This window comes from Lissotriton helveticus, chromosome 8 (assembly GCF_964261635.1).
Source record: "Lissotriton helveticus chromosome 8, aLisHel1.1, whole genome shotgun sequence".
Classification (NCBI taxonomy): domain Eukaryota; kingdom Metazoa; phylum Chordata; class Amphibia; order Caudata; family Salamandridae; genus Lissotriton; species Lissotriton helveticus.
Genome location: NC_136069.1, coordinates 941801508 through 941825794, shown reverse-complemented (window position 1 = coordinate 941825794; position 24287 = coordinate 941801508). Strand labels below are relative to the sequence as shown.

The 24287-nt window shown below is 48.8% G+C and overlaps 1 protein-coding gene across 2 annotated transcripts in view; it reads left to right on the top strand.

Annotated features, from left to right (window-relative positions):
• The window catches only part of APOO (apolipoprotein O), a 670501-nt gene that overhangs the window by 312692 nt on the left and 333522 nt on the right, over positions 1–24287 (top strand). For both annotated transcript variants that reach the window (XM_078657783.1, XM_078657784.1), the window contains exon 6: positions 5174–5265. In XM_078657783.1, coding sequence (XP_078513909.1) covers positions 5174–5265 — 92 coding nt within the window. The remainder of the gene's footprint in view (positions 1–5173; positions 5266–24287) is intronic.

Here is a 24287-nt window from a genome sequence, read left to right as displayed (position 1 = left end):
AAGGTACACATTTTAACCTGTAGACCACTTGTGCACTCACAAAAGATATAGTTAATTCTGCATTCACACAGGCACATCCCTCACAATGCACTCACAAACATGCTGGCAGTCCTGCACTCACACAAGCACACTGCTCACACGAAGGTACACCGCTCGCTAGGAAGGAGGAGAGTTGGGACAGATGGTGGCATAGGAAACACAGGTAGATTATGTAGTGCATCAGTCCACTAGTGGAATTCAAAGTTGTTAAGGGTAAGCTAACGCCTGAATGTTCACTGAGATTATCTAACCTCTCATCAGCCACACTTGGACCAGCATTGCAGACTATTTCAGTATTATCTTTGTGGACTTTTGCTTGGAAGATTCTACTCATCAAAAAAGTCCCACTTGCCTTATAAAAACCAAGGTGGTGGTTTTCTTTGTAGTGCAATTATCTGCTAAAAGAAGTAAAGAAAGAAAACAAAAGTAAAGTATACCAACTGAAGTTTCAGGGCAGGTGCTTCAATAAACAGATAAAAAAAGTAAAGCTTTGCACCGGTCTGCCATCTTTGAACAGTAAAAAATATTAGCCTATACAGAATACCATTTCTAGATGGTGGCATGGTTTTGAAACTTGAAGTAGTGACACCTGGCTCTTTGCATAAGAAAGTTGTGGTCCAGTAGCAATGGCAGAGGAGCTTCTGGAAGTCTCATTGCTCATTTAGCACTATTCTGCAGTTGCAGATGAGCTGTTGTAGGAGGAACTAAAGGAACTACCTCCCAAGATCTGACTTCTCTGGATGCAGAGTAACAGAGAGTAAACAGGCAAAATACTGTTATTCAGATTCAGATTACCTGCTATCCTTAAGACCAGCAGTTGTGTACTACGCAGTGCGGGAGTGGGACCACTACGCTGCCCCCTGCACCGCTAAACTTGTGTGACTTTTTTAGTCACTGGTGGGCGGTTCTTTGCCGCTCCCATGGCGGTGCCTATAGAATAGGCACCGCCCTGGGAACATCAAAGGCAGTACATGTTCCCCCCTGCATTCACCCCATGGCCCAGAGGCAACAAGGGGTCCTGTAGGACCCCCTTTGTTTCATCTCCGCTGTGGTTTTCATGAAGGAGCAACCGCCATGAAAACTGTGGCGAAGAAGAAACTCGTAATATGGTTGGCGGGACTGCAGCAGTTCTGCCAAGCATATATCGGTCTCAAGATCGCCGCACCACCCCCTGGCGGTGCAACGGCGGTCCAAATGCTCAACTTGTGATAGGGCGGTTGGACCGCTGGTGCGGCGGTGAGCCAGACTCGTAATCTCCTGCAATTAAAGACTATCATTGGCGCTTAGCACTTTTTGGTGCTGTTTCTACTTAAAACTTTAAAAATCCAAAATCAAATCCAATCTTTATTAGATTTTTATAATTTTGGTGTCATTTTGTTTATTAAATTTTACTCTGTTTCTAATTTTGTTTGGAATTTTTATTGTTTTGCATATTTGACTTTGGTACTGTTTTGGTATTACATAAATACTTTACACATTGCCCTACGTTAAGCCTTTCTGCTCTGTGCCATTACTGGGGGTTTGAGCTCAAGTTAATTCAGTGACTTTAAGAGCTCACCCTGACAAGAGGTGTGATTATTCCTTGATCTGAGCAGTTGCCCTCCCCAAATAATAACCTAATGTCTTATAATATGAATAATCAGAGCTTGTACCGGTCATTGAAGATAGTGGGTTTCCCTTTGTAAATAATTTTAAATCTTGAGGGGACAATGAAGACGAAAGTATGCGTAAATCTTTCAAAGCTTTCCTTAATGAAAGAAAGCCTTTCATGTTGGCCACATTTTCTTTGGAGTGGGCTTGGGCAATGCCAATTTTGACTCCATTCCATTGAATGCGTTGAGTTTTTTGCTCTGCCTACCTGTATCATAGGGGTCTAAAGATCATCATTCTTGGGGATCTCTTGCCACTGAGTGACTCCATGGGGAAATGTTCCTGATGGGATCCTTTGAGCTCTTTTTCTCTTCTCTTCTGAATGTAATTCCCAAACGTCAAGGAATTCCGCTCATGAGTTGGCATTGTTTTCAGACCCTTCCAGTAGACTGAATATTCTAAGATTTCCTCTTCATTTGTGGTCTTCCAACTCTGTTGAATCCTCTGTTAGTTTTGCAATTTTAGTGGTTAGAGCACTTGTTTGTTTCTGTGACTGTGATTTATCATCTTCTAGCGGACTAATGCTGGATTCTGCTTCTGATATTCTATTTTTACGGTCTTTGAAGTATTTCTTTATACCTTTTATTTCATTTTTCATAATGGCCGAGTTGGTTTTTGTTCCTTGTGCTAGTTTGTGTAGGGCTGCAAGACTCTGCAGAATAAGATTCATATTGACGCTTGTCTCTGATTTGGGTTTTATTGACAAATAAGAAATGGGCGGACCTGTCGCAGTTCTTTATTGGCCTGTTTTGAACTCTTTGGCCTCTTTTTCCCTTTGATCTGCCATCAATCAAGAGATGTGGCAGAGTCGTTGTAGTTGGCAATGTCGTACGTTGCTAGGGCTTTTTGATAAGTGCTGGATTAGTGCTCCTAAGTTCCAGCTAATGTAGCTCCCACGTTGATAAGCTGACTTTCACATCTGTGTACTAGTGCCGGAAATTATGGGTTATCCTAGTAAGCAGCTGTTTCCCGTACTAGCACCTAGGAACCCATACACATACGTAAATTAGGTTGTGGTAATCTTTGTAGAACCTTCTAGGTGGATGGTAGGCTGTTGAAAGACATAGAGTGTAAGTGGAGCAGGTGTTCAAACATAAGAGCCCAAGCAGACTCTAGTGAGACTTTTTTCATTGGTATCTTAAGGGACTCTAGTGAGACTTTTTTCATTGGTATCTTAAGGGCTTAGACATAAGTTGTTTCTTAATGTCAATGTATTATGATTGCATTGACTTAGCGTTGCTTATGAACATAAATTAGGCCTGTTTTGTTGTGCAGGGCTTTGAGTTAGCATTTGGAGAAAATGGCACCACTTTGACATGACCTCTACCGTGGCAATGAGACTGAGTTGACAGCTGATCCCCTGTAATTTTGTTTATAGTTTATTCTGCTGGTTTTTAGTTAGATGGCCACAAGATCAGAGGGGAGGTCAGCTCTGTTGTGCTAAAGCTCATATTAAATGGGCTAAAGGTATGGGATCAGCAGTGTATTCATTGTGCTACCAGCATGCGACTTACATACACCTCGGCTGCTGGGGCCCCCGCGTTTGCTGCTAGGATTGTATTGGTACCTCAGCCCCATCTTCTGTCCATTTGTGATCAGGATTTGTGTATAGGCACTGTTGAGTACTCTTATCCACTACAGGCATTGGTGTTCTGGTAGTTGGAGCTCGTGTGTTGGTTCACTGGTGGAGGCCATTTTAGATGGAGCTCCTTACAAGTCTTTGCAGTAGCGATTTTCCCGTGTCCACTTAGCTTGTTGTGCAATGAGTTCACTGTTGAACAGCACTATTTGACAGCAGATAGATAGGTCGAGGTCACGCTTAAAAACATTTCAATAGTGGTTGATAATGTGCTGCTAAGATTCAGTGAGTTCGGAGAGACTGATTGAGACAGCCATCTTGCTGGTGTACTAGCCACGCCACTTATTGTTCTTTTCTCAAAATAAATACCTCACATTAGTTTCTATAGGGTTTAAAAAGGTACGCTTGTTTGCCTTGTCCCAAAACTTGAGCCGCACTCGAACAATGACCAAGATGGCAAATCTTTAATCAAGGGTATAAGCAGGCTGCAGTTCACAGTTATCGATCAAACAGCTACAGACGCGATAAGCCTGACGCGTTTCAAAGGTGTGTCCTTCTTCTTCAGAGGGGCTCGCATTAGTAGATACGTGCTCCGGTCTCCATCCAAAACGCCAAATATATGCCCCCAGATGGGCCGGTCAAATGCCCTAATGCATTCTGGATTCTGGAGTCCCGGTATTAAAATCCACTGATGGTGCACTCATTTCTGTTGCTTACATTTCAAACCCTTTAAAAAGGGTATATCTGCTTATAAGAAAAGTGTTTGCCAAATTGTTAGGGACACACACCCTCTTGAGGTTTAGAATTGGTGGGTCCATTTAGTCTATGCTCAATTTTTGATTAAAATGTTGAATTAAAACACCTAATATTATAACTCTAACCTCTCCTACAAGGATTACAATGCATTTGACTAATCTTTTTAAAGTTTGAGATAACATTTTCAACATATTCACAATCACAGGTTCGTACCCATGTTGTTTGATGTTATTTTAGTAATCACCTCAGGACTTCTTCCAAATCATTCTACTAAATTAAATCAATTTCCGTGAACCTCTGGTATTACACTGAAAGGACAATAGACTTTTAACAAATAAATCTGTGCATATGTGCACATGCACAGCGATCATCTTGTGACATCATAAAAAATAATTACAAAATGGTTGCCGTACGTATGTTTTATGATAAACCATCATAAAATGGTCTCTGTGCAGTGTAATGTACACGCTCATTGGCCATCTGGTATTAAAGGCGAGACCTGTTGACTCTTCCAATGCTTGTTTTCCCTGCTATCAGTGGCATTCATCTGCTAATCTTGTATATGAATGTACGGCCTGAGTGAACAAGGGGTTTAAGCTTGTTCCATCTTTTCACACAAGTATCCCATTTCTGAACAGTCTAATTTTGCGTTCTGTCCGCTTTTAAAATATCGATGGAGATCAAACAATGAAGCCTTAAAAGGCAACCCATTGCAAACTGGCTTGCAAAACTTTTAGTCTGGATGAAAAATAATCTGGGCACTCTAGTTCTCACGAAGTGGCCGACGAGTGATAAGTCGCACCAATTAGACTTCTTATGACTATTCTAAACATTCTAAGCATCTAATTGGGCGGGGATTGCCTATTTCTAACGTGTTATCCATGGCATTTTAGGGAGCTGAAAAACATGGGTACCAATTAGAAATTCTCTTTCTTGGTTGGAAGCACGTACGAAGAGTGGGAAACTGCCAGATTTTTTAGATATATTAATGTCTGTGTCAACCTATTGAGAGCAAGTGTTGTGGGTCTTGTGTAATAATTAGGAGAAAATAAATAAAACATTAAAAAAATGTTTCATTGTTGTTCAGTAATTTATTTTGCAGTTTGCATATGAGTAAACCTTGTTCACGCTTTCTCCTTCCTCCAATAGGTTCTAAAGTGAAAAAAATAGTGTACCCGCTGACTTTCACCGGACTAGCGGCCTCCCTTTATTATCCCCAGCATGCAGTTACCATTGCAAAGGTTAGTACTATAAACTTTTTTATTGCTTTGGAAAGATCATTAACGGCCTTACTGGGTACAGAAGACAGCTGGGTAGTATGATCACTGAAATAAGTTATTCATGTAGGGTGCTTGCATACAATGAAAATATTTTTTATTCCATTTGAATTAAATGCTTCATATTGCGAAGTTTTGAACTGAGTACCTTGAGCAGTTCAGGACTCTATCAGTTTTTAGGGCTCGGGTCTACGTCACCACGAAGTGGGGGCGGAGCTTCCGAGCTCTTATGTATTTGAAAAAAAAAAGAATTCTGAAAGGGGTCCTGGCTGGCACGTTCCTTAGTGCGCGCCGCGTTTTTTATGGCATCTGCCTAGTGATTCGTCTTCGCTGTGCTGTCTATTTAGTAGCCTTGACGTGATAGGCTATATTTACTTTTCGTCCGTCATTTATTTCAGTTGCATGGCATATTGTCTGTGGTTACGCGCACGGCAGACTTATTAATCTTAATTAGGAGCTGTCAGGGTGGCCGTGTAATGCATTCCAGATGGTGTGCGCGCGTTCACCATAGAGCAGTGCGTTTGTCGGACGCGTGTCCTCCTCACATGCACACAGGCATAGCGAATCAGTGTCATAGCGAAAAGACAACATTTTGTCACGTCTGTTATGAATTTATGACTTGTAATTTCAAGTAGGTTACATCAGCTCGATTAATGTTTCAACCACGGCCTGTTTCGAATACAAGTTCAGTTGTTATATAGTCCCGAATTCAAAATGGTCTCTCGCAGTAAAGTTTTCTACGAGTTGAATTTAATTCTCACAGGGTCCGTTTTGCATGCATGTGTTTAAATCACAAAGGCGACATGCAAGGGAAGTGTACAATTGATGTGTTTTTTTTTTTCGGTTTGTGTTTATTAAATGAGTGCAGTTGGAGGCATGAAAGGGCTCTTGGCAACAGGCGGTGAAAGCTGGGAGGCGTGATGTGGCCTCTTTGTTTCCGTAGTGCTGGTCGGTGACGGCGCGCTATTCTTCTTCTGCGGTTGATGGATGACCTGCTCAGAGGAGGGCAGATCTGAGGGAATGGCCTGCCGACAACGAAACGTCATCTGTGTGACTGGAGGGTTTTTAAATACTAAAGTTGTGGCCACCAACGAGACTTGCCTCTTCTTCGTAGTTCAAGAACTTGTCTTAAACAAAAACGTCACCGCTTAATAAATCATTATCTCGCTTAAGACCGTTAGCACGCTTTTTAGAAGCAGTTTGCACCCCACACAAGTTTGAGGAAAGTTCTTAACACGCTCCACCCCTTGAAGGTGACCGTGACTTCTTATGCTTCGTTTTTCTGTCATCTTTTTTATTTCGGTTAATGGGGAAATATGATCTACGAACCTACCAATTGGGTAAAGGCGATTGTCAGAAGGCGGCACCATGAGCAGAAGACTTCAGGACAGCCAGGCTACGTATTGCAGTAATACCCTCAGCTGTAAAAAAAAAATAAAAAAATCTGACAAAATGTAAAGTTGTCCGGGGCTTACGGTAATGGTTACAGACTACATTAAATGTTCTTTGGGGATAAACCAGCTGCTGCAAACAACTGTCTGACCTGCAAGTCTTGGGGTATAATAGTGGTAAGATGCAACCTGTGGTTATTGCGCTCGAGAGATCTGTGTGTAACCTCTGGCCGTAGGTTTGAATGTTAAAATAGTTCAAATGATTAATATGCCTATTTCAGAATATAGCGTATATTTGTAGATCACATATTTATGTGTAACATAGACTAGTGGGATAGCGAGTTTGTTGCTTAGAGCCTTGTACAACCCGCATGTTTTAGACTACAGGTGAAATAGCTCAGGGAATTATGTCCTAGCTGCAAACTGCAGCATAAAAACAAGAATAACAGGGGAGATAAATAAATACACCTTCTCTTTTTTTCAAATGGATATCCGCTTCAAAGTCAGGACATTATGTATGTTGATGACCTGGGTCTTCGTCAACCACATCTTTAATAATATGGTGAATTTACCTTGCTAGACGTGCACCTTCCAGCGAACCATGAAACCCGGGCTTTTCACAGCTTGCTTTTGCCAGCTGCAGGCACTCACTAGGAGAGAACACAGTCTCCCTGCTCGTGCAGAGTGCAGAGTGGTAGTGCAGAGTGGTAGTGCAGAGTCGTAGTGCAGAGTGCAGAGTGCAGATTGAGAGTGTGAGTGGTAGTGCAGAGTGCAGTTTGAGAGTGCGAGTGGTAGTGCAGAGTGCAGATTGAGAGTGCAGAGTGCAGATTGAGAGTGCAGAGTGCAGATTGGTAGTGCAGAGTGGTAGTGCAGAGTGGTAGTGCAGAGTACAGAGTGGTAGTGCAGAGCGGTAGTGCAGAGTGCAGTTTGAGAGTGCAGAGTGCAGATTGGTAGTGCAGAGTGCAGATTGGTAGTGCAGAGTGCAGATTGGTAGTGCAGAGTGCAGAGTGGTAGTGCAGAGTGGTAGTGCAGAGTGCAGAGTGGTAGTGCAGAGTGGTAGTGCAGAGTGCAGAGTGGTAGTGCAGAGTGGTAGTGCAGAGTGCAGAGTGGTAGTGCAGAGCGCAGAGTGGTAGTGCAGAGCGCAGAGTGGTAGTTCAGAGCGCAGAGTGGTAGTGCAGAGTGGTAGTGCAGAGCGCAGAGTGGTAGTGCAGAGCGCAGAGTGGTAGTGCAGAGCGCAGAGTGGTAGTGCAGAGCGAGAGTGCAGAGTGCAGAGTGCAGATTGAGAGTGCGAGTGGTAGTGCAGAGTGCAGATTGAGAGTGCAGAGTGCAGATTGGTAGTGCAGAGTGGTAGTGCAGAGTGCAGAGTGGTAGTGCAGAGTGGTAGTGCAGAGTGGTAGTGCAGAGTGCAGAGTGGTAGTGCAGAGTGGTAGTGCAGAGTGCAGAGTGGTAGTGCAGAGTGCAGAGTGGTAGTGCAGAGTGCAGAGTGGTAGTGCAGAGTGCAGATTGAGAGTGCGAGTGGTAGTGCAGAGTGCAGTTTGAGAGTGCAGAGTGCAGATTGGTAGTGCAGAGTGGTAGTGCAGAGTGCAGATTGGTAGTGCAGAGTGCAGAGTGGTAGTGCAGAGTGCAGAGTGGTAGTGCAGAGTGGTAGTGCAGAGTGGTAGTGCAGAGTGGTAGTGCAGACTGCAGAGTGGTAGTGCAGAGTGGTAGTGCAGAGCGCAGAGTGGTAGTGCAGAGTGCAGAGTGGTAGTTCAGAGCGCAGAGTGGTAGTGCAGAGTGGTAGTGCAGAGTGCAGAGTGGTAGTGCAGAGTGGTAGTGCAGAGTGCAGAGTGGTAGTGCAGAGTGCATATTGGTAGTGCAGAGTGCAGATTGAGAGTGCAGAGTGCAGATTGAGAGTGCAGAGTGCAGATTGAGAGTGCAGAGTGCAGAGTGGTAGTGCAGAGTGCAGAGTGGTAGTGCAGAGTGCAGAGTGGCAGTGCAGAGCGGTAGTGCAGAGCGCAGAGTGGTAGTGCAGAGCGCAGAGTGGTAGAGCAGAGCGCAGAGTGGTAGTGCAGAGCGCAGAGTGGTAGTGCAGAGCGCAGATTGAGAGTGCGAGTGATAGTGCAGAGTGCAGATTGAGAGTGCAGAGTGCAGATTGGTAGTGCAGAGTGCAGATTGGTAGTGCAGAGTGCAGAGTGGTAGTGCAGAGTGCAGAGTGGTAGTGCAGAGTGCAGAGTGGTAGTGCAGAGTGGTAGTGCAGAGTGGTAGTGCAGAGTGCAGAGTGGTAGTGCAGAGTGCAGAGTGCAGATTGAGAGTGCGAGTGGTAGTGCAGAGTGCAGTTTGAGAGTGCAGAGTGGTAGTGCAGAGTGCAGATTGGTAGTGCAGAGTGGTAGTGCAGAGTGCAGAGTGGTAGTGCAGAGTGGTAGTGCAGAGTGCAGAGTGGTAGTGCAGAGTGGTAGTGCAGAGTGGTAGTGCAGAGTGGTAGTGCAGAGTGGTAGTGCAGAGTGGTAGTGCAGAGTGGTAGTGCAGAGTGGTAGTGCAGAGTGGTAGTGCAGAGTGGTAGTGCAGAGTGGTAGTGCAGAGCGCAGAGTGGTAGTGCAGAGCGGTAGTGCAGAGCGCAGAGTGGTAGTGCAGAGTGGTAGTGCAGAGCGCAGAGTGGTAGTGCAGAGCGAGAGTGCAGAGTGCATATTGAGAGTGCGAGTGGTAGTGCAGAGTGCAGATTGAGAGTGCAGAGTGCAGATTGGTAGTGCAGAGTGGTAGTGCAGAGTGGTAGTGCAGAGTGCAGAGTGCAGAGTGGTAGTGCAGAGTGCAGAGTGGTAGTGCAGAGTGCAGAGTGCAGATTGAGAGTGCAAATGGTAGTGCAGAGTGCAGATTGAGAGTGCAGAGTGCAGATTGGTAGTGCAGAGTGCAGATTGGTAGTGCAGAGTGGTAGTGCAGAGTGCAGAGTGGTAGTGCAGAGTGGTAGTGCAGAGTGGTAGTGCAGAGTGGTAGTGCAGAGTGGTAGTGCAGAGTGGTAGTGCAGAGTGGTAGTGCAGAGTGGTAGTGCAGAGTGCAGAGTGGTAGTGCAGAGTGGTAGTGCAGAGTGCAGAGTGGTAGTGCAGAGTGCAGAGTGGTAGTGCAGAGTGGTAGTGCAGAGTGCATATTGGTAGTGCAGAGTGCAGATTGAGAGTGCAGAGTGCAGAGTGGTAGTGCAGAGTGGCAGTGCAGAGCGGTAGTGCAGAGCGCAGAGTGGTAGTGCAGAGCGCAGAGTGGTAGTGCAGAGCGCAGAGTGGTAGTGCAGAGCGAGAGTGCAGAGTGCAGAGTGCAGATTGAGAGTGCGAGTGATAGTGCAGAGTGCATAGTGCAGAGTGGTAGTGCAGAGTGGTAGTGCAGAGTGGTAGTGCAGAGTGCAGAGTGGTAGTGCAGAGTGCAGAGTGGTAGTGCAGAGTGCAGAGTGGTAGTGCAGAGTGCAGAGTGCAGATTGAGAGTGCGAGTGGTAGTGCAGAGTGCAGTTTGAGAGTGCAGAGTGCAGATTGGTAGTGCAGAGTGCAGATTGGTAGTGCAGAGTGGTAGTGCAGAGTGGTAGTGCAGAGTGGTAGTGCAGAGTGCAGAGTGGTAGTGCAGAGTGCAGAGTGGTAGTGCAGAGTGGTAGTGCAGAGTGGTAGTGCAGAGTGCAGAGTGGTAGTGCAGAGTGCAGAGTGGTAGTGCAGAGTGCAGAGTGGTAGTGCAGAGTGCAGAGTGGTAGTGCAGAGTGCAGATTGGTAGTGCAGAGTGCAGAGTGGTAGTGCAGAGTGCAGAGTGGTAGTGCAGAGTGGTAGTGCAGAGTGCAGAGTGGTAGTGCAGAGTGCAGAGTGGTAGTGCAGAGTGCAGAGTGCAGAGCGAGAGTGCAGAGTGCAGAGCGAGAGTGCAGAGTGCAGAGCGAGAGTGCAGAGCGAGAGTGCAGAGTGCAGAGCGCAGATTGAGAGTGCGAGTGGTAGTGCAGAGTGCAGAGTGGTAGTGTCGAGTGGTAGTGTCGAGTGGTAGTGTCGAGTGGTAGTGTCGAGTGGTAGTGTCGAGTGGTAGTGCAGAGTGGTAGTGCAGAGTGGTAGTGCAGAGTGGTAGTGCAGAGTGGTAGTGCAGAGTGGTAGTGCAGAGTGGTAGTGCAGAGTGGTAGTGCAGAGTGGTAGTGCAGAGTGGTAGTGCAGAGTGGTAGTGCAGAGTGGTAGTGCAGAGTGGTAGTGCAGAGTGGTAGTGCAGAGTGGTAGTGCAGAGTGGTAGTGCAGAGTGCAGAGTGGTAGTGCAGAGTGCAGAGTGGTAGTGCAGAGTGGTAGTGCAGAGTGGTAGTGCAGAGTGCAGAGTGCAGTTTGAGAGTGCAGAGTGCAGAGTGGTAGTGCAGAGTGCAGAGTGGTAGTGCAGAGTGCAGTGTGGTAGTGCAGAGTGCAGAGTGGTAGTGCAGAGTGCAGAGTGGTAGTGCAGAGTTGTAGTGCAGAGTGCAGAGTTGTAGTGCAGAGTGGTAGTGCAGAGTGCAGAGTGCAGATTGAGAGTGCGAGTGGTAGTGCAGAGTGCAGTTTGAGAGTGCAGAGTGCAGATTGGTAGTGCAGATTGGTAGTGCAGATTGGTAGTGCAGAGTGGTAGTGCAGAGTGGTAGTGCAGAGTGCAGATTGAGAGTGCGAGTGGTAGTGCAGAGTGCAGTTTGAGAGTGCAGAGTGCAGATTGGTAGTGCAGAGTGCAGAGTGGTAGTGCAGAGTGGTAGTGCAGAGTGCAGAGTGGTAGTGCAGAGTGGTAGTGCAGAGTGCAGAGTGGTAGTGCAGAGTGGTAGTGCAGAGTGGTAGTGCAGAGTGCAGTTTGAGAGTGCAGAGTGCAGATTGGTAGTGCAGAGTGCAGAGTGGTAGTGCAGAGTGCAGAGTGGTAGTGCAGAGTGGTAGTGCAGAGTGGTAGTGCAGAGTGCAGAGTGCAGTTTGAGAGTGCAGAGTGCAGATTGGTAGTGCAGAGTGCAGAGTGGTAGTGCAGAGTGGTAGTGCAGAGTGGTAGTGCAGAGTGCAGTGTGGTAGTGCAGAGTGCAGAGTGGTAGTGCAGAGTGCAGAGTGGTAGTGCAGAGTTGTAGTGCAGAGTGCAGAGTTGTAGTGCAGAGTGGTAGTGCAGAGTGCAGATTGAGAGTGCGAGTGGTAGTGCAGAGTGCAGTTTGAGAGTGCAGAGTGCAGATTGGTAGTGCAGATTGGTAGTGCAGATTGGTAGTGCAGAGTGGTAGTGCAGAGTGCAGATTGAGAGTGCGAGTGGTAGTGCAGAGTGCAGTTTGAGAGTGCAGAGTGCAGATTGGTAGTGCAGAGTGGTAGTGCAGAGTGGTAGTGCAGAGTGCAGAGTGGTAGTGCAGAGTGGTAGTGCAGAGTGCAGATTGGTAGTGCAGAGTGCAGATTGGTAGTGCAGAGTGCAGATTGGTAGTGCAGAGTGGTAGTGCAGAGTGGTAGTGCAGAGTGGTAGTGCAGAGTGGTAGTGCAGAGTGGTAGTGCAGAGTGGTAGTGCAGAGTGGTAGTGCAGAGTGGTAGTGCAGAGTGGTAGTGCAGAGTGGTAGTGTCGAGTGGTAGTGTCGAGTGGTAGTGCAGAGTGCAGAGTGGTAGTGCAGAGTGGTAGTGCAGAGTGGTAGTGCAGAGTGGTAGTGCAGAGTGCAGATTGAGAGTGCGAGTGGTAGTGCAGAGTGCAGTTTGAGAGTGCAGAGTGCAGATTGGTAGTGCAGAGTGCAGATTGGTAGTGCAGAGTGCAGATTGGTAGTGCAGAGTGGTAGTGCACAGTGCAGAGTGGTAGTGCAGAGTGGTAGTGCAGAGTGCAGTGTGGTAGTGCAGAGTGCAGATTGGTAGTGCAGAGTGCAGAGTGGTAGTGCAGAGTGGTAGTGCAGAGTGCAGAGTGGTAGTGCAGAGTGGTAGTGCAGAGTGCAGAGTGGTAGTGCAGAGTGGTAGTGCAGAGTGCAGAGTGGTAGTGCAGAGCGCAGAGTGGTAGTGCAGAGCGCAGAGTGGTAGTTCAGAGCGCAGAGTGGTAGTGCAGAGTGGTAGTGCAGAGCGCAGAGTGGTAGTGCAGAGCGCAGAGTGGTAGTGCAGAGCGCAGAGTGGTAGTGCAGAGCGAGAGTGCAGAGTGCAGAGTGCAGATTGAGAGTGCGAGTGGTAGTGCAGAGTGCAGATTGAGAGTGCAGAGTGCAGATTGGTAGTGCAGAGTGGTAGTGCAGAGTGCAGAGTGGTAGTGCAGAGTGGTAGTGCAGAGTGGTAGTGCAGAGTGCAGAGTGGTAGTGCAGAGTGGTAGTGCAGAGTGCAGAGTGGTAGTGCAGAGTGCAGAGTGGTAGTGCAGAGTGCAGAGTGGTAGTGCAGAGTGCAGATTGAGAGTGCGAGTGGTAGTGCAGAGTGCAGTTTGAGAGTGCAGAGTGCAGATTGGTAGTGCAGAGTGGTAGTGCAGAGTGCAGATTGGTAGTGCAGAGTGCAGAGTGGTAGTGCAGAGTGCAGAGTGGTAGTGCAGAGTGGTAGTGCAGAGTGGTAGTGCAGAGTGGTAGTGCAGACTGCAGAGTGGTAGTGCAGAGTGGTAGTGCAGAGCGCAGAGTGGTAGTGCAGAGTGCAGAGTGGTAGTTCAGAGCGCAGAGTGGTAGTGCAGAGTGGTAGTGCAGAGTGCAGAGTGGTAGTGCAGAGTGGTAGTGCAGAGTGCAGAGTGGTAGTGCAGAGTGCATATTGGTAGTGCAGAGTGCAGATTGAGAGTGCAGATTGAGAGTGCAGAGTGCAGAGTGGTAGTGCAGAGTGCAGAGTGGTAGTGCAGAGTGCAGAGTGGCAGTGCAGAGCGGTAGTGCAGAGCGCAGAGTGGTAGTGCAGAGCGCAGAGTGGTAGAGCAGAGCGCAGAGTGGTAGTGCAGAGCGCAGAGTGGTAGTGCAGAGCGCAGATTGAGAGTGCGAGTGATAGTGCAGAGTGCAGATTGAGAGTGCAGAGTGCAGATTGGTAGTGCAGAGTGCAGATTGGTAGTGCAGAGTGCAGAGTGGTAGTGCAGAGTGCAGAGTGGTAGTGCAGAGTGCAGAGTGGTAGTGCAGAGTGGTAGTGCAGAGTGGTAGTGCAGAGTGCAGAGTGGTAGTGCAGAGTGCAGAGTGCAGATTGAGAGTGCGAGTGGTAGTGCAGAGTGCAGTTTGAGAGTGCAGAGTGGTAGTGCAGAGTGCAGATTGGTAGTGCAGAGTGGTAGTGCAGAGTGCAGAGTGGTAGTGCAGAGTGGTAGTGCAGAGTGCAGAGTGGTAGTGCAGAGTGGTAGTGCAGAGTGGTAGTGCAGAGTGGTAGTGCAGAGTGGTAGTGCAGAGTGGTAGTGCAGAGTGGTAGTGCAGAGTGGTAGTGCAGAGTGGTAGTGCAGAGTGGTAGTGCAGAGCGCAGAGTGGTAGTGCAGAGCGGTAGTGCAGAGCGCAGAGTGGTAGTGCAGAGTGGTAGTGCAGAGCGCAGAGTGGTAGTGCAGAGCGAGAGTGCAGAGTGCATATTGAGAGTGCGAGTGGTAGTGCAGAGTGCAGATTGAGAGTGCAGAGTGCAGATTGGTAGTGCAGAGTGGTAGTGCAGAGTGGTAGTGCAGAGTGCAGAGTGCAGAGTGGTAGTGCAGAGTGCAGAGTGGTAGTGCAGAGTGCAGAGTGCAGATTGAGAGTGCAAATGGTAGTGCAGAGTGCAGATTGAGAGTGCAGAGTGCAGATTGGTAGTGCAGAGTGCAGATTGGTAGTGCAGAGTGGTAGTGCAGAGTGGTAGTGCAGAGTGGTAGTGCAGAGTGGTAGTGCAGAGTGGTAGTGCAGAGTGGTAGTGCAGAGTGGTAGTGCAGAGTGGTAGTGCAGAGTGGTAGTGCAGAGTGGTAGTGCAGAGTGCAGAGTGGTAGTGCAGAGTGGTAGTGCAGAGTGCAGAGTGCAGAGTGGTAGTGCAGAGTGGTAGTGCAGAGTGCATATTGGTAGTGCAGAGTGCAGATTGAGAGTGCAGAGTGCAGAGTGGTAGTGCAGAGTGGCAGTGCAGAGCGGTAGTGCAGAGCGCAGAGTGGTAGTGCAGAGCGCAGAGTGGTAGTGCAGAGCGCAGAGTGGTAGTGCAGAGCGAGAGTGCAGAGTGCAGAGTGCAGATTGAGAGTGCGAGTGATAGTGCAGAGTGCATAGTGCAGAGTGGTAGTGCAGAGTGGTAGTGCAGAGTGGTAGTGCAGAGTGCAGAGTGGTAGTGCAGAGTGCAGAGTGGTAGTGCAGAGTGCAGAGTGGTAGTGCAGAGTGCAGAGTGCAGATTGAGAGTGCGAGTGGTAGTGCAGAGTGCAGTTTGAGAGTGCAGAGTGCAGATTGGTAGTGCAGAGTGCAGATTGGTAGTGCAGAGTGGTAGTGCAGAGTGGTAGTGCAGAGTGGTAGTGCAGAGTGCAGAGTGGTAGTGCAGAGTGCAGAGTGGTAGTGCAGAGTGGTAGTGCAGAGTGCAGAGTGGTAGTGCAGAGTGCAGAGTGGTAGTGCAGAGTGCAGAGTGGTAGTGCAGAGTGCAGAGTGGTAGTGCAGAGTGCAGATTGGTAGTGCAGAGTGCAGAGTGGTAGTGCAGAGTGCAGAGTGGTAGTGCAGAGTGGTAGTGCAGAGTGCAGAGTGGTAGTGCAGAGTGCAGAGTGGTAGTGCAGAGTGCAGAGTGCAGAGCGAGAGTGCAGAGTGCAGAGCGAGAGTGCAGAGTGCAGAGCGAGAGTGCAGAGCGAGAGTGCAGAGTGCAGAGCGCAGATTGAGAGTGCGAGTGGTAGTGCAGAGTGCAGAGTGGTAGTGTCGAGTGGTAGTGTCGAGTGGTAGTGTCGAGTGGTAGTGTCGAGTGGTAGTGTCGAGTGGTAGTGCAGAGTGGTAGTGCAGAGTGGTAGTGCAGAGTGGTAGTGCAGAGTGGTAGTGCAGAGTGGTAGTGCAGAGTGGTAGTGCAGAGTGGTAGTGCAGAGTGGTAGTGCAGAGTGGTAGTGCAGAGTGGTAGTGCAGAGTGGTAGTGCAGAGTGGTAGTGCAGAGTGGTAGTGCAGAGTGGTAGTGCAGAGTGGTAGTGCAGAGTGGTAGTGCAGAGTGGTAGTGCAGAGTGGTAGTGCAGAGTGCAGAGTGGTAGTGCAGAGTGCAGAGTGGTAGTGCAGAGTGGTAGTGCAGAGTGGTAGTGCAGAGTGCAGAGTGCAGTTTGAGAGTGCAGAGTGCAGAGTGGTAGTGCAGAGTGCAGAGTGGTAGTGCAGAGTGCAGTGTGGTAGTGCAGAGTGCAGAGTGGTAGTGCAGAGTGCAGAGTGGTAGTGCAGAGTTGTAGTGCAGAGTGCAGAGTTGTAGTGCAGAGTGGTAGTGCAGAGTGCAGAGTGCAGATTGAGAGTGCGAGTGGTAGTGCAGAGTGCAGTTTGAGAGTGCAGAGTGCAGATTGGTAGTGCAGATTGGTAGTGCAGATTGGTAGTGCAGAGTGGTAGTGCAGAGTGGTAGTGCAGAGTGCAGATTGAGAGTGCGAGTGGTAGTGCAGAGTGCAGTTTGAGAGTGCAGAGTGCAGATTGGTAGTGCAGAGTGCAGAGTGGTAGTGCAGAGTGGTAGTGCAGAGTGCAGAGTGGTAGTGCAGAGTGGTAGTGCAGAGTGCAGAGTGGTAGTGCAGAGTGGTAGTGCAGAGTGGTAGTGCAGAGTGCAGTTTGAGAGTGCAGAGTGCAGATTGGTAGTGCAGAGTGCAGAGTGGTAGTGCAGAGTGCAGAGTGGTAGTGCAGAGTGGTAGTGCAGAGTGGTAGTGCAGAGTGGTAGTGCAGAGTGCAGAGTGCAGTTTGAGAGTGCAGAGTGCAGATTGGTAGTGCAGAGTGCAGAGTGGTAGTGCAGAGTGGTAGTGCAGAGTGGTAGTGCAGAGTGCAGTGTGGTAGTGCAGAGTGCAGAGTGGTAGTGCAGAGTGCAGAGTGGTAGTGCAGAGTTGTAGTGCAGAGTGCAGAGTTGTAGTGCAGAGTGGTAGTGCAGAGTGCAGATTGAGAGTGCGAGTGGTAGTGCAGAGTGCAGTTTGAGAGTGCAGAGTGCAGATTGGTAGTGCAGATTGGTAGTGCAGATTGGTAGTGCAGAGTGGTAGTGCAGAGTGGTAGTGCAGAGTGCAGATTGAGAGTGCGAGTGGTAGTGCAGAGTGCAGTTTGAGAGTGCAGAGTGCAGATTGGTAGTGCAGAGTGGTAGTGCAGAGTGGTAGTGCAGAGTGCAGAGTGGTAGTGCAGAGTGGTAGTGCAGAGTGCAGATTGGTAGTGCAGAGTGCAGATTGGTAGTGCAGAGTGCAGATTGGTAGTGCAGAGTGGTAGTGCAGAGTGGTAGTGCAGAGTGGTAGTGCAGAGTGGTAGTGCAGAGTGGTAGTGCAGAGTGGTAGTGCAGAGTGGTAGTGCAGAGTGGTAGTGCAGAGTGGTAGTGCAGAGTGGTAGTGCAGAGTGGTAGTGCAGAGTGGTAGTGCAGAGTGGTAGTGCAGAGTGGTAGTGCAGAGTGGTAGTGCAGAGTGGTAGTGTCGAGTGGTAGTGCAGAGTGCAGAGTGGTAGTGCAGAGTGCAGAGTGGTAGTGCAGAGTGGTAGTGCAGAGTGGTAGTGCAGAGTGCAGATTGAGAGTGCGAGTGGTAGTGCAGAGTGCAGTTTGAGAGTGCAGAGTGCAGATTGGTAGTGCAGAGTGCAGATTGGTAGTGCAGAGTGCAGATTGGTAGTGCAGAGTGGTAGTGCACAGTGCAGAGTGGTAGTGCAGAGTGGTAGTGCAGAGTGCAGTGTGGTAGTGCAGAGTGCAGAGTGGTAGTGCAGAGTGGTAGTGCAGAGTGGTAGTGCAGAGTTGTAGTGCAGAGTTGTAGTGCAGAGTGCAGAGTGGTAGTGCAGAGTGCAGAGTGCAGATTGAGAGTGCGAGTGGTAGTGCAGAGTGCAGTTTGAGAGTGCAGATTGGTAGTGCAGATTGGTAGTGCAGAGTGGTAGTGCAGAGTGCAGATTGAGAGTGCGAGTGGTAGTGCAGAGTGCAGTTTGAGAGTGCAGAGTGCAGATTGGTAGTGCAGAGTGGTAGTGCAGAGTGCAGAGTGGTAGTGCAGAGTGGTAGTGGTAGTGCAGAGTGGTAGTGCAGAGTGGTAGTGCAGAGTGCAGTGTGGTAGTGCAGAGTGCAGAGTGGTAGTGCAGAGTGCAGTGTGGTAGTGCAGAGTGGTAGTGCAGAGTGCAGAGTGGTAGTGCAGAGTGGAAGTGCAGAGTGCAGAGTGGTAGTGCAGAGTGCAGATTGAGAGTGCAGAGTGCAGATTGAGAGTGCAGATTGGTAGTGCAGAGTGCCTAAAACACATTGCCATTTACAATGCCATTATCTCTAACTTAAAACAAACCCGAGGCCTAATGCATTCCTAATGCTTGTTTACTGTGTTATGATGGGAGTTCGGAAATTGTTGTGCACTGTATGATGAACTACGCATCTAAATCATTTGTCTTTCCTACTAGTTTTGCTTATGTTCTAGAATTTATACTTATATTATACTTGGTATTAATGATAATCTTTAAAAAGACTTAAAAAGGAAAACATAAAATGTTGATAATATGGTGCCTTTACCAGGAACACGGTTGCTAGGTTAACTTTTAGCATGAGATTTTTAGGTTTCACTATAATGGCACTTTATGGCCATTCATGGTAACATTTTTTAGGACATATGTAACAAAATCTGAGTTGGAATTTGTAAATATATCAATAAATCAATGAATCAATCAGTATTTGTAAAGCGTAGCACTGTCACCCCTAGAGGTATCTGGGCGCTGGGTCTCTGTCAAAGAGCCAGGTCTTGAGTCTCTTTCTGAAGTCTGCCTGCGAGGGGGCTCTATTGAGTTGGAGGGGAAGGTTGTTCCAGGTCTAGGCAGCATTGTATGAGAAGGAGCGGTCACCGCGGCATTTGTGCCGGTTGTGTAGGTTTTGTGCACGGGCAACTGAAGAGGAGCGCAGGTGTCTAGAGGGTAGGTGGAAGTTTAGTCGATGGTTGATGTAGTCAGTTCCTAGGTCGCGGAGGGCTTTGTAGGTGTGGGCGAGGATCTTGAACTGGTTTCTCTTCTTGATGGGGATCCAATGGGGGATGTGGGTTCATTTGAGGATGTTCAGGATGAGTCTGGCTGTTGAGCTCTGTATTTTCGGGAGTCTTCTAAGGAGCTGTGAGAAGATGCCAGCGTGGAGGGCATTTTTGTGGTCAAGGCAGCTGGTGACAAGGGCCTGAGTGACGGTCTTTCTGTTGTTGGTTGGGATCCATCTGAAGATTCTGCGAGCATGTGAAGTGTGACGCGACTTTCTTTGACTTGTCGTTTCATGGTAATTTTGCTGTCCAGGATGATACAGAGGTTGCATGCATGGTCGGTAAGTTTGGGTGTAGGTCCGAGTTCTGCAGGCCACCAGCTGTGGTTCCATGCAGCGGTGTTCTTCCTGGCGATCTGTTCTTCAGTTTTGTTGGAGTTGAGTTGGAGGCAGTTGGTACTCGTCCATTTAGCTACGTAGGTCATGGCTTTGCAGAAGTTTGCTTGGCGTTGGAGGGGTCCTCGATTAATGAGAGGATCAGTTGAGTGTTGTCTACGTAGGAGATCATGTTGAGTCTGTAGGATCTGATGATGTCTGGAAGGGGCGTTATGTAGATGTTGAACAGGGTGGGTCTGAGGGATGATTATTGTTGTACACCACATATGATGTTTTTGGGGGTGTAGGTGAAGGGAGGCAGTAGGATGCTCTACGTGCGTCCTGTAAGAAAGGAGGCGATCCACTTGAGGGGGTCTTGCTCTATGGCTACATTGTAGAGTCTATTGAAGAGGGTGTTGTGGGACACGGAGAAGAATGCTGTGGAGAGGTCGAGGAGGATAAAGGCCACAGTTTCTCCGTGGTCGAGGATGTTCTGATGTCATCTGTGGCAGCAATCAGCATGTTCTCAGTGCTGTGGTTGTCACAAAACCTGATTGTGAGGCCTCCAGTAGGTGTTTTTCTTCCGGAATTCTGGTGAGCTTCTGGTTAAAGGCTTTCTCGAGTACTTTTGGCTGGGTAGGGTGGGGGCAGGGAGATCGGACTACAATTTTTGAGATTGCTGGGGTCGGCAGAGGCTTTCTTTAGGAGAGGTCTGACGTCTGCGTGTTTCCATCTATCGAGGAAGGTTGCTGTAGAGAAGGAGGTGTTGAGGATGCTGGTGAGTTGTGTGCTGATTAGGTTCATTGCGAAGTTCTAGAGGTGGTGGGGGCAGGGGTCGATGAGCGACCCGGAGTGGATGGAAGACATGATGGCTGAGGTGGTCAAGCCGGTGATTGGAGACCAGGTGGTAATGGTTTTGTTGATGTTCGCTGGTTGGTAGAGGTCATTAAGGTTGAGGGAGGTGGGTTGGAGGTTGAAATAGTTGTAGATTTTAGTTATGTTGATGATCTTGCTGTGGAAGCAGTCTGAGAGGGTGTCGCAGAATTCTTGGGAGGGGTGGATGCTGTTCTCTGTGGCTTTTGGCAATGGAGTTGATGCAGGTGGTGCTAGCTGCTTTCTTGGTTTCCTTAATGTGCCAGTGCTGTTTGCTGATGGTTGTTATGTGAGCTGCTCTGTCAGCAGGGTTCTTAGTGGTGTGCCATCGTTTCTTCAGCCAGTGGCAGTTACTCTTGCTGGTCTTGAGTTCTGGGGTATACCATCAGACATGTTTGAAGGTTTTGTTGGATTTTATGGGCAACTCTGTTGATGCTGTCGGTGATCCAGATGATGAAGTACTGGACGGCCTTGTCGATATCTGTTGAGGCCTCGGGTTGGGAAGTGGTGAGGGCCTGTGACCACTGAGTTTTGGTGACCTTGCTTTAGCTGCAGGGAAGGGTGGAGCTGACGCCTGTGATGGTGTGCTCGTTGTCGTTGATGGTGAATTGTATGATGGTGTGGTCCGTCGAGATGAGTTCAGTGGTGTGACTGAATTTGAATCTGTCGCTGGAGGTGAAGATGGGATCGAGTGTCTGTCCTGCTTTGTGCGTAGGTTCGGTGACCAGTGAGGCCGATGCTGTTCAGGTTCTCCAGGAGGTTGATGGAGTTGGCATAGTTGGGGTCGTTGATGTGGAAGTTGAGGTTGCTGAGTAGGACGTAGTGGTGAGAGTCGATTGCTAGGGGGGCGATGAGGTTGGGGATGGCATTGCAGAATGTTGCTTGGGGTCTGTAGGCGTGGGTGCCCCTTATTGTGGTCTTCATGTCAGTTTGTAGTTGCTAGTTGTGGTGTTCCATGAGAGGCATGGGGTTGTCGATGATGGAGCATCTGATAGTTTTATTGGTGGCCTTGGTGATGTCGGGGATCGAGGAGGGATTGAGCCACGTTTCAGTGATGAAGATAATGTCAGTGGCGAGGGTGGTGAGTGTGTCCCAGATTTCTGTGGCGTGTTTGCAGAGGGAGCAGACGTTAAGCAGGTTACAGTGGAGCGGTTGCTGGGTGTTCTTGGTCTTGTGGGCAGGAGTGGTGCTGGACCTTTCATAGGTTGTGTCACAGGAGAAGTGGCAGTGTCAGCAGGTGAAGGGTCCTTGGTGGATAGTGGAGAGAAGGAGACACAACTGTTATTCCGGGGTCCAAGCATACTAGTTCTTTGGTAGAGTACTGTCAGGTGATGGGTGGGCCAGGTGTCCTGGTGCTGGGTGGTGTCGAACCGCTGATACATTGGCGCGTGCCCGCAGAATGCGTCCACTGCGTGGCTGTGCAGCAATTTCCATTGGTGGTTCTGGTGGGTGTTGCACAGGGGCAGGAACAGCAGGCAGCGCAGGGACAGCTCAGGGGGAGGGGCAGCACAGGTGCAGGAACCGAAGGCAGTGCAGGGACAGCACAGGGGACGGGGTAGTGGCAGCACAGGAGCGGGGACACCAGAATGCGCAGGTGGAGCGGCAGCACAGGTTCAGCAGGCAACACAGGGACAGTGCAGGGGGGCAACAGCTCAGGAACAGCAGGCAGGGCAGGAACAGTGAAGGGGGAGACAGCAGGCAGTGCAAGGGGAGCATCAGCGCAGGGACAGCAGGCAGCACAGGGGGAGCAGCCCCTCAAGGACAGCAGGCAGCTCAGGATGGTGGCAGCGTAGGGACAGCAGGCAGTGCAGGGACAGCGCAGGAGGAGCCGCAGCGCAGGGCCAGGTAGTGCAGGGGTGGGAAGCGGGTACAGTACCTTAGACTGGGGTCAGGTAAAGAGGGGTGGCCCAGCCCTGCCTCCTCCGGGCTTTGACGGGTGAGTATGGGCCTGCCCTTGACTCCGGCTTAGCCCGGCTGCTGCATGCGTATCACAATGTGCGAGTCGCAGGGGGGGCTAAAAGACGCCTGGAGGTGGAAAAATCTGGCACCCAGCTGGCCCTGCCTCCGGGGCCGCTGAGAAATATAGTGCAGAAGTAATGTGGAGAGAGTCTGAGGTGCTCCGCAGCGTGGATTAGCATCAGGAGGAGAGACAACCCTGTATAGGGAAGGCAGCAGGCAGCTTTCCATGGTATGGTAGCCGCAAGGGGGCTATAAGGGACTGGGAGGCGTGAAAGTCTGGAACCCAGCTGACCCCGCCTCTGGGTCGCTGCCAAATGTAGTGCAGAAGTAATGTGGTAGGCGGCAGGAGGTCCAGGGCACTCCGCAGCGCGGACAAGCAGCAGGAGGAGATACAGTCCCCTGTAGGGAAGGCGGCAAGCGGCTTCCTGCAATATGGGAGCTACCGGAGGGGGGCTATAAGGTGCAGTGAGGTATGAAAATCTGTAACCCAGCTGGCCCACTTCTGGGGACACTGGGAAATGCAGTGTAGAAGTAATGTGGTAGGCGTCCTAGGCGCTCCGAAACACAGGCCAGCAGCAGGAATTTAGACAACCTTCTGTAGGGAAGGTGTGTGGCTAAAATAGTCTTGGTATTGGCACACAATAATAATACATCTTGCCCACCATTTCATATTATTTTAGGTATTTGGTATTGAAATACCCGTCCGCGCAGCAGCCTAGATGGGGGTAAGGCACTGGTGTAATTCCTTGGCAGCCAACAGAAGGTACCTGAATAAAGGATACATGTGCTCACTTGCCACACACCTTGATGCCTCATTGTTCTTAATCAACTACCATCCCTCCAAACTCACCAACCTGTGACAATTACACTACAATATATACAATATCTTGTTACCCTATAAGTATCTACAAAGCCCTATTGCCCTATAAGTAGAATTGCATATAGGATCTGTTTGTGTTCTGCCATTGAAAGTCCTCAGAATGTTCACCCTTGCAAGCTTGAAGGTGGCACTGAACTTCGAAGGGATGTTCTTGAGGGTCCTTACTGAAATATAAATGCATGTGAAGGACGGCAATATCAGGGGCTGAGCCATCGGGTAATATTCTTGAGGGTCTGCCTCAGTTATTGCATAATAATGCCAAATTCACATGTGATGGATAACATTGTGAATTGAAAAGAAGATAATAAACCAACAGAAATCAGGAAAACTTTTTTTTAACTTTAAATTAGGGATCCTTGAACCCCTAGAAGTGCAACGAGGGGACACTGGGTGTGGGTCACCCAGTGCTTTTTTACATTTATTAAGTTTGGAGAGGAGTTGGCCTAACGGCTAGGGCGCTCGACCTCGGACCTGGGGATCTGGGTTCGAGTCTCGGTAACGACGCCAAAACCTCCTGTGATTCTGGGCAAATCACTTAATCTCCCCGTGCCTAAAATGAAAGTAACTGGAAACGTAAAAATGTAACGTAACTGGAAAAATATGTAAAAGCGCTCTGATACCTGATTCGGTTCGGGTCTAGTTCGCGCTATATAAAACTCTGCAAAAAAAAAAGTTCCTACACCCTATGGTCAGAGGGCATTACACACTTAGACCAAAGTCGATTAACTGGATACAACTGTTACTTTTTTTCGAAGAAAAATAGTGTGCCTCACCATTTCTATTTTTTGTTCAGTTATATGTGAGCCACAGTACTCACATTCTTTGTAAATCATGACAAGTGATGTAAGAGGAAGTCCTGTGGAAAAGTAAATTAGCAGAGGGAATAAAAAGATGAAGCTGAAACACTAAACTAAAAAAACGAAATAAATATGCAGGGTGAGAAACCATATGAAAGCCTCCAGCTCGCTTACTGCAGCGAAAAATTCGGGCTCCTGCAGCCCGCAGAAACAATACAAGACTGGGACTGAATGAAGCGTAGGGGGACTACGATGTACATACCCCCAGGTTTCGGGTTTTCTTTTTCTGAAGGGACCAATTCTCAGAAAAAGTGCAGTGGTTGCCTTCTGGTCAGAAGGACTATCCCACGTGCAATGGATGGTGAACTGGCTGGATGTACCAGTACAAACGTTCTACCTTAATATTATACCCAGCATGTTATAAACTAGGGTACACTATATATTACTTGCGTGGCAAGTTTAGATATTTAGTGATTGCTGAGATCTATGATCTGAATAGCAGATCCAAAGCATGTCCCATATGTTTTCATTGGCTTGATCCGAAGATTTAGTAGGCTCACTTGTTATTCAACATATTGTTTAAATATATCATTGGTACCAGGGCACAAAACTATTTGACCCTAAAATAAAAATACTAGAAGACCTATTAGCCTTTCACTGGATTCTGCTCTGAATTGCTGTCTGAGCCTTATCCTTTTGTCCTGTAGAAAATGCCATGACAGTAAGGTGATTCTGCCAAAGACCGAAGGACATCAGACCACCCAGTCCTGAACACTGTAGTGGAAGAATCCTGCAAAGTTCCAAAGGGGTTATTGTGGTCCTTTAGTATTAG